This window comes from Leptonychotes weddellii, chromosome 9, assembly GCF_054177405.1.
Source record: "Leptonychotes weddellii isolate Sample4059 chromosome 9, ASM5417740v2, whole genome shotgun sequence".
In the NCBI taxonomy this organism is placed as follows: Eukaryota; Metazoa; Chordata; class Mammalia; order Carnivora; family Phocidae; genus Leptonychotes; species Leptonychotes weddellii.
In genome coordinates this window covers 116,680,687-116,696,264 of record NC_138377.1, presented here as the reverse complement: position 1 = coordinate 116,696,264, position 15,578 = coordinate 116,680,687, and the positions used below count along the sequence as shown (strand labels likewise).

General features: G+C 39.8%; 1 protein-coding gene across 6 annotated transcripts in view; it reads left to right on the top strand.

The window, feature by feature from the left end:
- Positions 1-15,578, top strand: part of CHD2 (chromodomain helicase DNA binding protein 2) — a 135,161-nt gene that overhangs the window by 57,079 nt on the left and 62,504 nt on the right. For 5 of the 6 annotated variants that reach the window (XM_081831603.1, XM_081831604.1, XM_081831602.1 and 2 more), the window contains 8 exons: positions 113-338; positions 1,797-1,897; positions 2,890-2,934; positions 3,104-3,282; positions 5,382-5,506; positions 8,139-8,355; positions 10,328-10,417; positions 11,212-11,402. In XM_081831603.1, the coding sequence (XP_081687729.1) occupies positions 113-338; positions 1,797-1,897; positions 2,890-2,934; positions 3,104-3,282; positions 5,382-5,506; positions 8,139-8,355; positions 10,328-10,417; positions 11,212-11,402 (1,174 nt within the window). Of the gene's footprint in view, positions 1-112; positions 339-1,796; positions 1,898-2,889; positions 2,935-3,103; positions 3,283-5,381; positions 5,511-8,138; positions 8,356-10,327; positions 10,418-11,211; positions 11,403-15,578 lie in introns of those variants that run through there. The other variant, XM_081831607.1, reaches the window with a different exon arrangement.

The following is a 15,578-nucleotide window of genomic DNA, read 5'->3' as shown; positions in this document are numbered from 1 at the left end:
GATTTTGGTGATTAATCCAGAAAAGAGACTCTTTAGATGAATGCATGCTTGAGAAGCTTTTTCAATGTCTGGCTTAATACACTTTTTAAAGTTTACCTGAATCCTTTTGCAGCCACTGGAGCTTCTACTACTGTATATGCGATCGAAGCTAATGGAGACCCTAGTGGTGATTTTGACACTGAAAAGGATGAAGGTGAAGTCCAGTACCTCATCAAGTGGAAGGGTTGGTCTTACATCCACAGCACGTGGGAGAGCGAAGAATCCTTACAGCAGCAGAAAGTGAAGGGCCTAAAAAAATTAGAGAACTTCAAGAAGAAAGAGGATGAAATCAAGCAATGGTACATTTTTGAAGCAGTGGTATATTTGCAGCCTTGAGGGAAGGGAAGGTTTTTCAGTAATGCGTGGAGCACACAGATGTCTAGGAACTCTAATTTTGCCTTGATTATCCAGCACCGAGCTAGCCGCAATTCCATTTTATAAAATGAGACCCAAAGACACTCTGTACTTCCCTATATGGCCACCAAGTTTGTAGAGTTTAATAATAATTAGTAGTTCATGGAGCATTTTGCACATGTGATATTTTTAATCCTTACAGTAAGCCCATGAGACTCTCCCCGTTGTACATAACATATTTTGTAGGTAAGAAGAGTGAGGCACAGAGCAACTTTTCCGGGGGGACCCAGGATTGTAACTGGCAGCCAGAGCTCCTAAGCACCTTGTTATTTCCCCTGTATGCTGGGGTAGCTTAGATGTCAGGAGCTCATATTGTAGAACTCTCTGGGTTCTGGTGCACCTAACACTATTCTTAGTTTTACACAGTTTGCAGAAATGTTGTGACAGAAACAGGTAACTCCTGAAGCTGTGATAAGACCATTGTGTTTTTAGTTTTCTTACAACTTTCAATGTGGCCGAGTTGCAGATGAGAAATATGTGGGGACTGTAGCCCCCGCAAGCCTAAACTAATTAATAATCAAGTTCAACCCTGAAGACACACCTGTTAGTGTAATGTGGTCGGGTTATTTTGTGTTAGAAATAGGGCCAGATGGGTTCTAGTTCCCCTTTCCCTACTGTGCACAGTGTGTTCCTTCAGTAAATCCCTTATTTTTCCTTCGAGTGTTCTGAAGATGGGGTATGTTGTAAAGTGGTTAGAGATTTAAAATCCTCAGAAGTACAGTAGTTCTTCATTTCAGGTTGTCCTGTCGCCCTTCTATAGAATTTTGGTGCCAGGAATAACTGGTTTTCCATAAAAGCTACATTGAATCACTCCTAAAGCACATACCTATATGAAAAAGGGCACGTTTCCTTTTAAATCTGGAAGACAGTTTTATTGTCCTATTTTGTTTAGATATATGAATTTATCACACAAAGTAGTTACTTTTAGGTCTTTATAAAGAACAACTGGTGTGTCCTATGAGTCTAAGGTTTTCCTTTTTTTTTTTTTTTTTTAAGAGTTTATTTATTTGACAGAGAGAGCACAAGTAGGCAGAGGGAGAAGGAGAAGCAGGCTCCCTGCTGAGCAGGGAGCCCGATGCAGGGCTTGATCCTAGGATCCTGGGATCATGACTCGAGCCAAAGGCAGATACTTAACCAGCTGAGCCACTCAGACGCCCCAGAGTCTGTTTTCTAAAAGTGTATGTTTTTTGTGAAATATCTGGTCTAATTACTAGTAAAGGATTGCTAAAGGGACAGATGGAAGTAAAGACTCAGTTTCTTTTCCTCTTTTTGACTTTACTCTGATAGATGTATGTAGGTCTCTCAAATCTTAACTGGGATGTATTTTTTTGTCTTCTGTCTAGGTTAGGAAAAGTCTCTCCTGAAGATGTGGAATATTTTAACTGCCAACAAGAGCTGGCCTCAGAGTTGAACAAACAGTATCAGATAGTCGAAAGAGTAATTGGTGAGCACATGGAAACTTACTTCAGTAGTGTTTGAGGTCCATGAATAATGGCTTTTGGTTTTGGGGTAATGTAAATTAAAAAAACGCATTTTGTGGGTTTACTTTTTGACAATAGATGTCTAGGTTTATTTTGAAGGAAAAGTTAACAAGATTTGCTGGTAAATTTGGATGTGGGGGATGAGAGAAAGGTGTCAAGTATGTAGCCAAGATTTTTGACCCAAGCAGATAGGAGAATAGAGGTACTATTTACTGAAATGGGAAGGTTAAGGGAAGAGCTGATTTTTGGAGTGGAAGTCAAGAACTTGGTTTGATACTTGTAAGTTTGCTATACGTCTTAGCTGTCTGAGTGGGAAGTATTGTGGAGGCTGTCATATGTGAGCCTGGAGTTCAGACCTCCTAGTCTGTGCTGGAGATTTACATTTGGGAATTTATCACTGCGTAGATAGTATTTAAATAGCCTAAGATTTACTGAGATTATCAGGAATAGTATACATAGTGAGAACAGGAAGTCTGAGAGCATTCCAGTTCTGGAAGTCAGGGAGAAGCCACAGGAGACGAGGAAGAACAGCCGGTGAGATCAGAGGGGCGCTGAGGGAGTATATCCTGGAAGCCAAGCAATTCATGGGGCTTGGGAAGGAGGAGATGCTGCTAGCTAAATGCTGTGAGGACTGAGACCGGATCCTTGAACTTGGCCCTGGTGTGGTGCTGGTGAAGTGGATCCGACCTGATTGAGGTGGCTTCAAGAGAGAATGAGGGGGGACAGTGAGTAGAAACACGTCTCCTGGGGAGTTTTGTTGTAAAGTGGGAACAGAGGAATGGGGTAATAGCTACACAGGGCTGTGAGAACAGGACTGTTTTTTCTTCTCTTTCTTTTTTTTTTTTTATGATGCAAGATTATAGAGTAAATTTGTATTCTTACTCGTAGGACCTAAAATGTCACTCTTTTCTTGGTTATAGTGATAACTTTTCTATCTTATTTTCCATTTGCTTAGCTGTGAAGACAAGCAAATCTACACTGGGTCAGACAGATTTTCCAGGTAAGCAAAAGCTCTGGTTAATAAATGTTAGCATTTAAGAGCAGTTCTGTTTTGTAGAGTGTTTACAGTCTTGCCGTGTGGTGTTTCAATGGTTATATGTAAAACGGAATTGTCACTTCCCCTCCTTTAATGACAGTTGCTAACCTACTAATTTTTGTATATAAAATAGCTCATAGTCGGAAGCCAGCACCTTCAAATGAACCTGAATACCTATGCAAATGGATGGGACTGCCCTATTCAGAGTGCAGCTGGGAGGATGAAGCCTTGATTGGCAAGAAGTTCCAGAGCTGTATTGACAGCTTCCATAGCCGGAACAACTCAAAAACCATCCCGACAAGAGAATGCAAGGTGTGGTGATTGCTGGCTTTTGATTTTCCAGGGGGAAGAGGTATTGATAGAAAGGGTTGGTCACATAGATACTGGGAAGAGAAAATATTACAAAAGTAAATGATAATTCCCATTTTGAAGTGAAAGAAGATGAATTAAGCTTGACAGCAAAGTAAAATATTAAAACAAAGGGAGAGCATGAGTTGTATAATGGCTTTGCTGACCTCTTTATTCTTAAATTCACAGACCTGGGTATGTCTCATTAGAGATAGTGTGCAGAATATTTGAGAGAATTTAAGCACTTCAAAGAGAAGTGACAGAAAAGGGGATATGTGTGTGTGTATATATATATATATATATATAAATACGTAAGCTTTTTTAGTTGCTAGATCGATTATACAAATCCTTTCCCTTCATTGGAATCCATTGCCCATGTAAAGTGGTGTGCCTCGTTAATAAAAGTCTGTGTAAACATGGGCTCCGTCTCTGAGAAGTTGACATCCAGTTCATGGCACCAAACCTCCCTCTGTGAAATGCAGTGTGTAATTGGGGCAGAGTATAATCAAGAATTTGTGGTCAGAGAAGTACAGAGGCAGAAATCACTGAGCTCCAGTAGTCCTCGAGGTGGTTTTAAAGAGTTAAAGAGGAGGTCGTGGTACTTGAACTGCCCTGGTCCTTGAAGAATGGGTTAGTGCCAGATAAAGGAAGGGGGGCCCGGGTTATTGCCCTCCCATGAAGGATGCAGGAGAAAGATGTTCTTTGGGTGGGAAGAGAGGAAAGTGATACGGTGAGTGCATTTAGGTCCGAGGTTGCGTGTCTTGAATGCCTTGAAGGTAGTTTGGGCTTTACCCTGTGGGTATTGATGTGAGAAGAGCAGCGGGATGGAAACTGTATTTAGCTCCATCTCACAGCAGTGTGTATGAGACTCTAGAGGAGGCGCTTACAAAAGCCAGCAGGTCTGGCCAGGAAGATGCCATAGAAGTCCATGAGGGAAGAATAGTGTGAGGACAAGGGAGGTTGTGGTAGGATGGAAGGATCGGATGGGAGAAGCCTTATGGGGGAGACTTGGCAGAAGTGGATGCGGTGTTTGGTGGCTGAGCATGAGGAGTCAGGTTCCGTTTACTGCTGGGTGCTCACAGAGGAGAGCTGAGATGATCAGTGATCACGTTATCAAATAGACTTTCAGGATGATACTTCACATAGTAGGGTGCTAATTCCACAGAGCCCTTTAGGGAAATACTTCCTGAAAAAAGACTTTGTGGCCAAAGAACTTTGGGAAGCATTCCTAAATGAATTTTCCCTGTAAACTCACAATATGCACAAACATAACGAAATTTATGTAACTTTTGTTTTTGTTTTTTTTTGTTTTTTAAAGATTTTATTTATTTATTTATTCATGAGAGACAGAGAGAGAGAGAGAGAGGCAGAGGGAGAAGCAGGCTTCCCATGGAGCAGGGAGCCCGATGCGGGACTCGATCCCAGGACCCTGGGATCATGACCTGAGCCGAAGGCAGACGCTTAACCATCTGAGCCACCCAGGCGCCCTATGTAACTTTTATTACGTTGTTTCCCAAATGGATTTAGCCATGGAATCTGTATTTTGTGCAAACCATAGAGACATGGCCCACTAGACCACACTGTCCTTCAAACCCTTTCCTTTAGAAAACCAAACTCAGCATACCTGGGGGTTCCAGCTAGATAGGGGCTGCATTTCACAATTTGCAAACACTATTACAGTAAAGTTCTGCTGGGTGTAGCGTATACAGACTTTCCCAGAGGTGGTGTTTTATATAGTTTAGAACGAGATAACGTAAAGATGATACTACAGCACTCCCTGCTGAATGATGGAGACAACATAAAAAAAAGTGCTGTGTAGTTATGTTCACAGACTGACTTCAGGACCAGGATCATGTGAACCAAAAACTATTTGGGATGCATCTGGCTTTGGGAATACAGACCACAATGAAAGGAGGTGGGGTGGGCTCAGATGGGTAGAGCTGGTGATACAGATGTGAAATTTAGACCTTTGGGCTATGGTTCAGAGCAATAAATCATGGCTAGCATTTTACATAGGAACTGCAAGAAAGTCTTCTTCAGGGGCTTTAATTTTGGTTTTTCAGGCCTTGAAGCAGAGACCACGATTTGTGGCTTTAAAGAAACAGCCAGCATATTTAGGAGGGGAGAACCTGGAGCTCCGTGATTATCAGCTAGAAGGTCTCAACTGGCTTGCTCATTCCTGGTGCAAGTAGGTAGAAAAATATGAAATTTTCTTTACAGTTTCTGGCTTCTTTATTAAGTGCAAGTAATTATTTCTTTCTGTTGTGTATTACAGAAACAGAAAAAGTATGTGATTAAGGGAAGGCTCTTCTAGCAGTTTATATGTGTGTGTGATTTCATTTTAATCTGAAGTAACGAGTACTTGGTTAATTAGTTATTTGGGGGTAATTCGTTATAGCCAGAGACGTGTGTCATAACATGTTATTCATGGGTATAAATAGCAAGATAATTTGCCCAGATCTTTGGCATGGAAGGAGTATTCCTCAGAAGAAAGAAGAAAATGTCTGTTTTTTGTTCATTTTCCTTCTAGGCCAGGGAATCCTTCAACTTAATGTCCCGTGGCAGTGCTGAAGAATAGCATGAAATCTGCCCCCTCCTGAGATTGCTGTACATGCTGTCCCATTTAGAGGAAGGTCTCTGATGGTTGAACCTATAAAATTAGGCTTTGTAACAAAACCACCTTAATCCTTAAAAAAAAAAAAAAAAAGTTGCGACAATAGCATTTGAAGGTTAAAGGTACTTTGAGGCAGTACTCATGAATTTCATTCTTCAGTTCAATTGCAAATCCTAGTCTCTAATTACTGTGTATGAGGGCCCCCTCTCGGCCTTGACAGTTGAACAGTGAACCAAGACAGACATCATGTCCTCACAGGGCATACAGTGTGAGAAGTACCTTTAAGACTGGCCTACAAACTCCTTCCCCCAAATGCAGCTTTTAATTTTTTCAGTGTTTTATAGTAAAACAAAAATTCTTATTTCAGAATTAAACTGCATCCTTTTGAAAATAAAAACATAAGAGCTGCTTTTCTCAATGCCAAAAAAGTGGTTTCTAGTTAGGGATACATATACAATGCCTGCTTCCCAATTAAAACAACCTATCCTCTTTGTCCTATAAAATCTAATACAGTATCTAACATTTAGGAACATTAGAGCTCTTGAGGATATTCTGTTTGTATGACTAAGAATGTGGGTCTGATAGAACTATTCTAAATTGCTTGAAAATGGGTTTTGTTTCAGCGAACAGTGAGATCTAATCTTCCTTTAGGATAGTTATAAGGCTAGATGGAACCTCAAGCTATGTAGTCTGACCCTCTTGTGAAGGCTCTTAGGAACGAAGAGGTCATGTACCTGGTTCACAGTCATACTGTGTTCATGTGGAGTCCTTGGCCAGCAAGCATTTTCTACTCCATCTGAACAATTCAGAGTCAGCTGAAGAGGGCCCACGCAGTTGTTAGGCCCTGGTCACCGGAACCTTACATTAAGTAATACGCTGTTTTGGCCTAGTTTTAGAAAAACAGGCAAATCAAATCTTTTATAGTGTGTTTATATGAACAGTGGCAGCTTGCTAGGGAGAGGAAATGTTGGAGAAAATGAACCCTGTTTCCTCCCCACTACTGTGGAATGGTGAGAGAAATAGGAGGGAAATTACTCAAAGGGACATACTGTGTCTGAATAGTGCATAAAATCAGGTGAACCTGAAATTTATAGAGGTATGGCTCCTCCTTCTCCTTCCCCCAGTATATTTTTTGTCCTTTTCTGTTCTTTTCCCCTAGAATTAGTCATTCTGTGGAACATACAATGTATTTTTAAAAATTTAATCTCTTGATAAATTGAATGTTTTATTTTTCTAATCAGTTTTCTTTAACTTGTATATTATTTTAGTTCTTTCTGGTTCATTGGTTAAGCATTCGTTAGTATGTGTAAACCTTCAGTGGCCTGATTTTCAAGACGCTCTTAATGTATGCAGCCTTTTGCCATACATCTATTCCTAATTCCCTGCCAAATGGGCTGTTTTCTATTTCCCAACATACTTTCCTACTCTGGCCATTTCTTTGAGTGTTTTTCTTCTATCTGGACAATCCTCTCCTGTTAGTATCCAGTTGAAATCAAGACTGTCTCCTAGAGCAATGTTTCTCAAAGTGCGGTCAAAGGAATACACCTGCATCAGAATATCCAGAAGTGTCTGTTAAAAGTACAGATCCCTGAGGCCTTTCCCAGAGGTCTTTCCCAGATATTCTCATTTGGTAGGTGTAGGGTGGATTCAGAAATCTGGTCTGTAGCCCGCCTCTGCTGTAGATTGTCCTGTATTTAGAACAAGCTGCAAGCACTGCAGCACATAGGCCCAGGGAGTGGTGTGCGTAGCATTCAGCAGCCCAGTGGCCCACAGTGGAATGGGTGGGTGATTTGGGCAGAGGCACTGACTGTCAGACTGTAGGGTTCAGCAGCAGTGGGGAATAGCCAGTTTGCCTCTGCTTTCGGGAATGATGGAGCCCAAGGTCATGTTCTTGGACACCTCAATGTAACAAAACCGGCCTCCTCTGTTACCAGGGTTAGAAGTAAAACAAACACCAAAACGCAAGGTCAAGAACATAGTCTGAAGAGGCTCTCGTCATGACCCAAAGTTCGATTGTACTCAGAGCACTTGTTATTCTGCTCTCCTATAGCTTCTACTTTCTTCTTACGCAGGAGAAGTAATACAGTCAAGGCTTGGAGCCAGTGCCTGCTTGGTGAATTGTGAGACATTGGTGTCCTTGCTGTGTGTGTGTGTGTGTACACTAATGATTTTGTTTTGTTTTGTTTTTATTTTTCTCTTTCTGCAGAAGTAACAGTGTAATCCTTGCTGATGAAATGGGCCTAGGAAAGACCATCCAGACCATATCATTCCTCTCCTACCTGTTCCACCAACACCAGCTGTATGGCCCCTTTCTTATAGTCGTCCCTTTATCCACCCTCACCTCATGGCAGAGGGAGTTTGAAATCTGGGCACCAGAGATTAACGTAGTGGTTTACATAGGTGACCTGATGAGCAGAAATACGGTGTGTAAACAAAAAGAATTGGGATAGAATCTGTGTTATAAATGTATTTTGGAAATTGACCTAAAGCCATTATAGTCTTCAGTAACATTATGATTCTGACATTGTGCTATGCCCCCAATGTTGGGAGATTTATGTATCACAAAAATGCAACTCAGATATTCTTTAAAACATGCTTACTATTTTAAAGGAAAGCAATGACAGTATATGAATGGGAATCTCTTAGTTGGATTGCAGTATTTTTGTTTTCTCTGTCTTTTGTATTTCCAAGACCACTTTATAATGGATTATGAGATGGAGTTAATACCTCATGGAATGTTAATATTATTTTTGCTGGCTTAGCAGAGAGCTACTCTCTCTGGTAAGGTTGCAGAATTTTTGAGGAAGTAATAAAGAGAAAGGACAATGAGCCATCCTAGGGCTATAGAAATGAGAATTACTTGTCTGTTTTCAACCTTAACGTGAGCATCAGGAACATAGAGAACAGAGGCAGCTTGAGTTGATCTCTGTTTAGCAAATCATTTCTTGATAATGACTGACTTTTTCAAAAGTACCTGTTACGTGCGAGGGCCCATGCTGGGTGCTTTGTGTATATTACCTGTAACCCTCATGATCGTCCTCCAAGTAGATGGTGCTCTTTCTAGCTGATTGATGAAGACAAGGACTCTCAGAGTTTAACATTGTTCCAGGCCAGCTAGAATGTGGCAGAGCTGGGGTTGGGACAGAGAAGTGTCTGGTCCCAGACCTTTGCTCTTTCATTACTGTATATTAGAGTAAACTGTTTCTGGGAGGTGTCTTACTACAAGAGCAAGCCATCAGGAATCCTCAAGCCTTTGAGAGTTATGTATTATGCTGATTGAAGTTTGTTTTTATTAAATATTTTCATTCAAATTGTCTAACCTAAACCCTGCCAGATTTCACTGCTCTGATTTTGAGTTTATAAGCATATAGCAGTTCTTAGCTTTGCTAATCCATTTGTTAACTGTTACAAAAGAAAAAAAAACCTTCCTAGATAATGCAGAATGGCTTCAAGCACTGCATTCAAAGGTAAAGACAAAGTGAACTCTGAAAACTTGAGGGTTAGCCAGGTGACGGGTATTAAAGAGGGCACGTTCTGCATGGAGCCCTGGGTGTTACATGCAAACAATGAATCATGGAACACTACATCAAAAACTAATGATGTAATGTATGGTGATTAACATAACATAAAAAAAAAAAAACTTGAGTCAGGGAAGTTTTCTATGTGGACTCCAATACTCCTTTCTTTTGCTCTTTCTTCCCACTTGGTGGTGATCACCTGCACACACACTCATTGCCCGGTTCTGCAGTTCCTAACTGGACAACCAAACTGCAGGAGCTTTGTCATGGGCCATCGTGCTTGCTGGGTGTCCAGTTATACTGCATATGGACATGTTTGTTTTGTGTTCCTTTACATTGACATTATTTTCATTTATATTACATTACAGTTAATCCTGTAACCTTCCCTTTCCTTTTTCTTGGAGGCCACATCTTTCTGCTCTTGATTAATGGCATTTCTGACTGAGCCAGAGGTTGGGATTTGTTCTACTTGTTAATAAAAGTATTGTCCTACCAAAGAACAAAGAATAATAAAATATTCTTAAGAAAATGCATATTTTGGGAGATTGCTAGATAAGTTCAAGTCACCAGGGTTTAATTGCAGATGCAATGCGTGTTTTTGGTCAGTTGTGTTGGAGCGGAGGTGGGGGAAGATGACAGTTTATTTGAAACCTGGCTGTAAAGTTTTTGCTGCTCAGTGATATTTTAATTCTCTTATAACTGCTCTATATTGTGGTTGCTTAGGTCAATTTAGAATGTATAAAATATTCATTAAATTCTGGTCAGGTTTATTTTTTATTTTTATTTGGCATGTTGCTATTGCATCTATCACAAGATTGCTGGTGATATAGAAAGGTAAAAGTAGAATTTATATCTTAATTACTGATTTCTCTTCTAGATACGGGAATATGAGTGGATTCATTCTCAGACTAAAAGGCTGAAGTTCAATGCACTTATAACAACATATGAGATCCTCTTAAAAGATAAGGTGTGTGACTTGTCCAAATTGTGGGGTCCTTGCTTCCTGCTTGCCTTGTTACTTTTCTTTATTTTAAAAAGCAAACAAATGAACAAACAATCCACAGAGAATGTTAAGGTTGTAAATAAAAATCAGAACTTTACAGTTGAAGGGGACTTGAGATTGCTTAGTCCATTTGAATTAAACAGGATGAAAGGGTATTGAGGCCAGTAACTTACCTAAGCTCCATCCTGGGCATTTCCCATCATATCATTGTCAAGGAATTTCTCCACAGCAGATGATGTGAATGGTCTCTACAAGGAGGACAGAAAAATGAAGGTCTTTACACCATTTCCTTTCTACAATTACTAAGAAATGTATGTGGCAGGTGGTCCCATTGGTGATAATAAGTGTAAATGAGTTCAATTTGGTGGCTCTTGGTGTTTCTGTGCTTCATGGTTGGGGTGGAGAATAGGCAGAAAAGACTTAACGAGAGTGCAAAATCATGTTTTTTGTTTTTGTATTGTTTTTGCCCAGCATACCAATTTTTGAGTTCTTGCTGTGGGGCATGCAGCAATGCCTGGCATAAGAGACTCCCCCTCTCCCCAAAACCTTTTGGATGGTGATGTGCTCTTATGAGTAGACACCAATCTGGCCAAAAACAGAATAAACAGAGGAGTCCTAATACAATTTAAGTCCATGAAAAATAAATGTTTTCTATGTATACCTTTGTGATGGTATTTGTACAGAGATAATTAACACTTGAAAGTACTTTTGGGTTCCCTTCTGACCTGGTGGCTCGTTCTGTTTTGTTTTTACTTTAGACTGTGCTGGGCAGTATTAACTGGGCCTTTCTGGGAGTGGATGAAGCCCATCGGTTGAAGAATGATGACTCTTTATTGTATAAAACTCTGATTGATTTCAAGTCCCACCATAGGCTCCTGATTACGGGGACCCCTCTTCAGAATTCCCTCAAGGAGCTCTGGTCCTTGCTGCACTTTATTATGCCGGAGAAGTAAGCTCCTTCCTGTGTATTTCGAAAGATGGAGAATGTCTGAAATGCCAATGCTTTTTAACTTTTAAAAAATAGACCTTAGGGAAAACAGATGGCATGATTTGGGGACAGCAAAACATTAAACTGGTGCAGGAACAAAATTAGTAAAATGTTCCATAATAAATGTTAGGAGGCACAGAATTCAGCATGTCAAGGAGGAGTTACCTACCAGATGTTTAAATCAGTTAATGCTTTGGGGAAATAATTGGTAAATAGGAAACCTCAGACCTTCTCACTGTTGTTACAAGGTAATTAATAATTGAAATGATGTATATAAGATACACAGTGTGATAAGCATTAATATCTTAAACCCAAACCTTTTATTTTTATTTTTTTATTTTTTAAAAATTTTATTTATTTATTTGACAGAGAGAGACACAGCTAGAGAGGGAATACAAGCAGGGGGAGTAGGAGAGGGAGAAGCAGGCTTCCCCGCGGAGCAGGGAGCCGGATGCGGGGCTCGATCCCAGGACCCTGGGATCATGACCTGAGCCGAAGGCAGACGCTTAACGACTGAGCCACCCAGGCGCCCCAAACCCAAACCTTTGATAATAAGCTGTCAGCATTAGGTGTTATTCAGATCTTTAACTTACTAAAGAATCGTGGAATGTTTTTATTGAGAAGATTTTTATGGGAGAGATGCTATGCATGTTTCCTGAAACTTAAAAGTTATCCAGTGGTATTCAGTGATCCTTAGAATGAAATCTAAATCTGTTACCCTAACTTGGAAGACCCTGGTCTGTGTGGCCCCTCAATAGTACTCTGACTCCTCCAGTCCCACTTTGTTCACCACTCATTCTGCTTCAGCCATTTTGTCATCTTCCTGTACCTGTAACGTGCCAGGCCCCTGCCACTCTTTTTGTCTGGAATGTTCTCCCCCTCATCTTCACATGGCCAGTCACGTCTTAACATTTTTGCCTCAGCCTACATGATCACTTCCTTTTAGATGTCTCCTCAGACCACCTAACTGAAGCTGCCTGTGGGACGGGCTTATCACCCTACCCTGTTTTATTTTCTTCACGGCACCTCTCTTGTCTCATTTCTTCCTCATTCATCTCATGTCATTAGATTTATGCATAAGAAGCAGCAGGGATCTGGTTTACGTAATCCATCAGTGGTCCACATTGCCTAGAGTAGGTTCTGGCGTGCAGTAAGCAGTCAGGGGTCACATTGATAGGGAAATGCTCCACAGTTTGTTATTTTAACTCAGAAAAGATTTTTGTGCCTACTATGTGCATAAACTGAGCAAGGCGTGTTTTGGATAGCATAATGAAAAACATAAAAGTGGTCCCTTCCCCCATGTGTTGTTAACTTTTTGTAAAGTGTTGAAATACAGTTTAGATACCATGAAATACATGATTGTAAGGATACAATTCAGTATTTTTCAGTAAATGTCTGGAGTTGTGCACCCATCATAATCTAGTTTTAGAATATTTTCTTTACCCAGAGAAGTTCCGTCTTGTCTAATTAATTTCTGCTTCTACCTCTAGCCTTAGGCAATCAGTAATTGGTTTTCATCTCTAGAGAGTTAACTTCTCTAGAATTTCATATAAATGGAATCCTAATAAGTAGTCTTTTGTTTTTGGCTTATTTCATTTAGCATAATACTTTTTTGAGCTTCACCTGTGTCATTGAGTTTATCAGGAGTTAATTCTCTTAAAATGGAGTAGTAGTCCAATATCTGTGTGTCCAGTCACTAGTTGATGGACATTTAGGTTGCTGCAGTTTTGGGCTGTTGCGTCTGTGCGTGGACATATATTTTTATTTATCTTCATTAGATACTTAGTGAAATTGCCGGATTGTTTGGAAAGTATGTATTTAACTTAAGAAGCTACCAGGCTGATTTCCATTTGCCATTCCCACCAGAAATGTTTGAATTTTTAGTTTCTCTATATGGTCACCAATACTTGCCAGTCTTTTGGGTTCTAGTCATTCTGGTAGGAGTGTAGTGGTATCTCATTGTGGCTCAGAATTGCACTTCTACAATGAATGATAATGTTGAACATCTGTCCATGTGTTCATTAGCCATTTGTGTATCTTTGGTGAAATGTCTTAAGTCTTCCTTGCCTATTTGTAAATTAGGTTGTCTCAAGAGTCGAAGAGATCCTTCCTTCCTTCCTTCCTTCACTCTTTTGTATTCCAGATTCAGGTGCTTTATGATTTGCAAGTATTTTGTCCCAATCTGTGGCTATTTTTTTAATGTTGTCTTTGAAGAACAAAACGTTTGTAAATTTGATGAAGTATAATTTATCAATTTTTTAATGGATTGTGCTTAATGTCATATAAAATAAGACATATTTGCTTAACGTAAGGTACAAAGACTTTCTTTTTTTTTTTTTTAAGATTTTATTTATTTATTTGACACAGAGAGACAGACAGCGAGAGGGAACACAAGCAGGGGGAGTGGGAGAGGGAGAAGCAGGCTTCCTGCTGAGCAGGGAGCCCGATGAGGGGCTCCATCCCAGGACCCTGGGATCACGACCTGAGCCGAAGGCAGACGCCCAACCGACTGAGCCACCCAGGCGCCCTCTTCTTTATTTTCTTACAGGAATTTTAATTCTTATGTTTAGGTCTCTGTTCCATTTTGCACTTTCTGTTTATAGTGTGAAGTGTGAGGACTTAAGGTCATTTTTTTGCAGTGGGATTTTGGAAGTTGTCCTAGTGCCATTTGTTGAAAAGCATACCTTTCTTGGGTGCCTGGGTGGCTCAGATGGTTGGGCGTCTGCCTTCGGCTCGGGTGGTGATCCTGGGGTCCTGGGATTGAGCCCTGCATCGCTTCTCCCTCTGCCTCTCTCTCTCTCTCTGTCTCTTACGAATAAATAAATAAAATAAAAATCTTAAAAAAAAAAGAAAAGCATACCTTTGCCTTGGTTCCTTTGTTGAAAATCAGATGCGGTCATGAATGTAAGGTTCTGTTTCTGGATTCTCAGTTTTGATCTGTTGATAACGTATTGAAAATCAGATGAGATCATGAATGTAAGGTTCTGTTTCTGGATTCTCAGTTTTGATCTGTTGATAACGTATTGAAAATCAGATGAGATCATGAATGTAAGGTTCTGTTTCTGGATTCTCAGTTTTGATCTGTTGATAACATATTTCTGCCCTTAACACTGATGCCACACTGTCTTGATCACTGTGGCTTTATACTGATTTTTAAAATGGTGAAATACAAATTCAGTTTGTTCTTTTATCAAAATTACTTTGGCTATTCTAGTTCCTTGTATTCCCATAGGCATTTTAGGATCAGCTTGTTAATTTCTGAAAGGAAAAAAATTCTGCAAGAATTTTGATAGGCATTGTGTTGAATGTAGGTATCAATTTAGAATTATCATCTTAACAATATTGAGCCTTCTAAGTTATCATCATAGAAAGTTTCCTCTTTTTAGATCTTCTGTAATTTTTCTCAACAGTGTTTAGTAGTTTTCAGTGTTATTAGGCTTATACTTCTTTTGTTAAATTTATTCATACTTATTTTGATTTTTTAATCTAATTTTCAGATTGTAATAGAGTGAGTTTTTTATAGCAATCTTGTACCTTAGGAGCTTGCAAAAATTATTTCCACTGTTTTTGTTGTTGTTCTTTCTTTATTAGTGTTTTCTAGGTATAGGATCACCTCTCCAAGTAAAAGAAGTTCTACTTTTACAATGTGGATGAATGCCTCTTACTTCCTGCCCTGTGGTATTCTTCGGAATGTCCATGTTGAATAAGAATTGGGAACAGGATGTTAGCTATAGAATTTTTGTAAATACCCTTTAATGGGCTGAGGAAGTTTTCTTCTATTCCTAGTTTTTATAATGAATGAGTGTTAGATTTTTGTCTCATGTCATCGTCCCCCCCTCCCCCCGGGATCTATTGAGATGACTATGGTTTTTGTTCTTTATTCTACCAATAGTTACTTTATACACGTTAAGACAGTCTTGCATTCCTGTGATAAATCTGACTTAGTCATGATGTTACATCCTTTTTATGTGTTTCTGGATTCATTTTGCTAATATTTTGTTAAAAGACTTTTGCATCTTTGTTTTTGAGGGATTTTAGTCTCTAGTTCTATGCAAGTGTGCGTGTGCTCGAGTGTGTGTGTGTGATGTCTGCCTGGCTTTGGTATCAGGATAATAGAATGAAATGGAAAATGTTCTT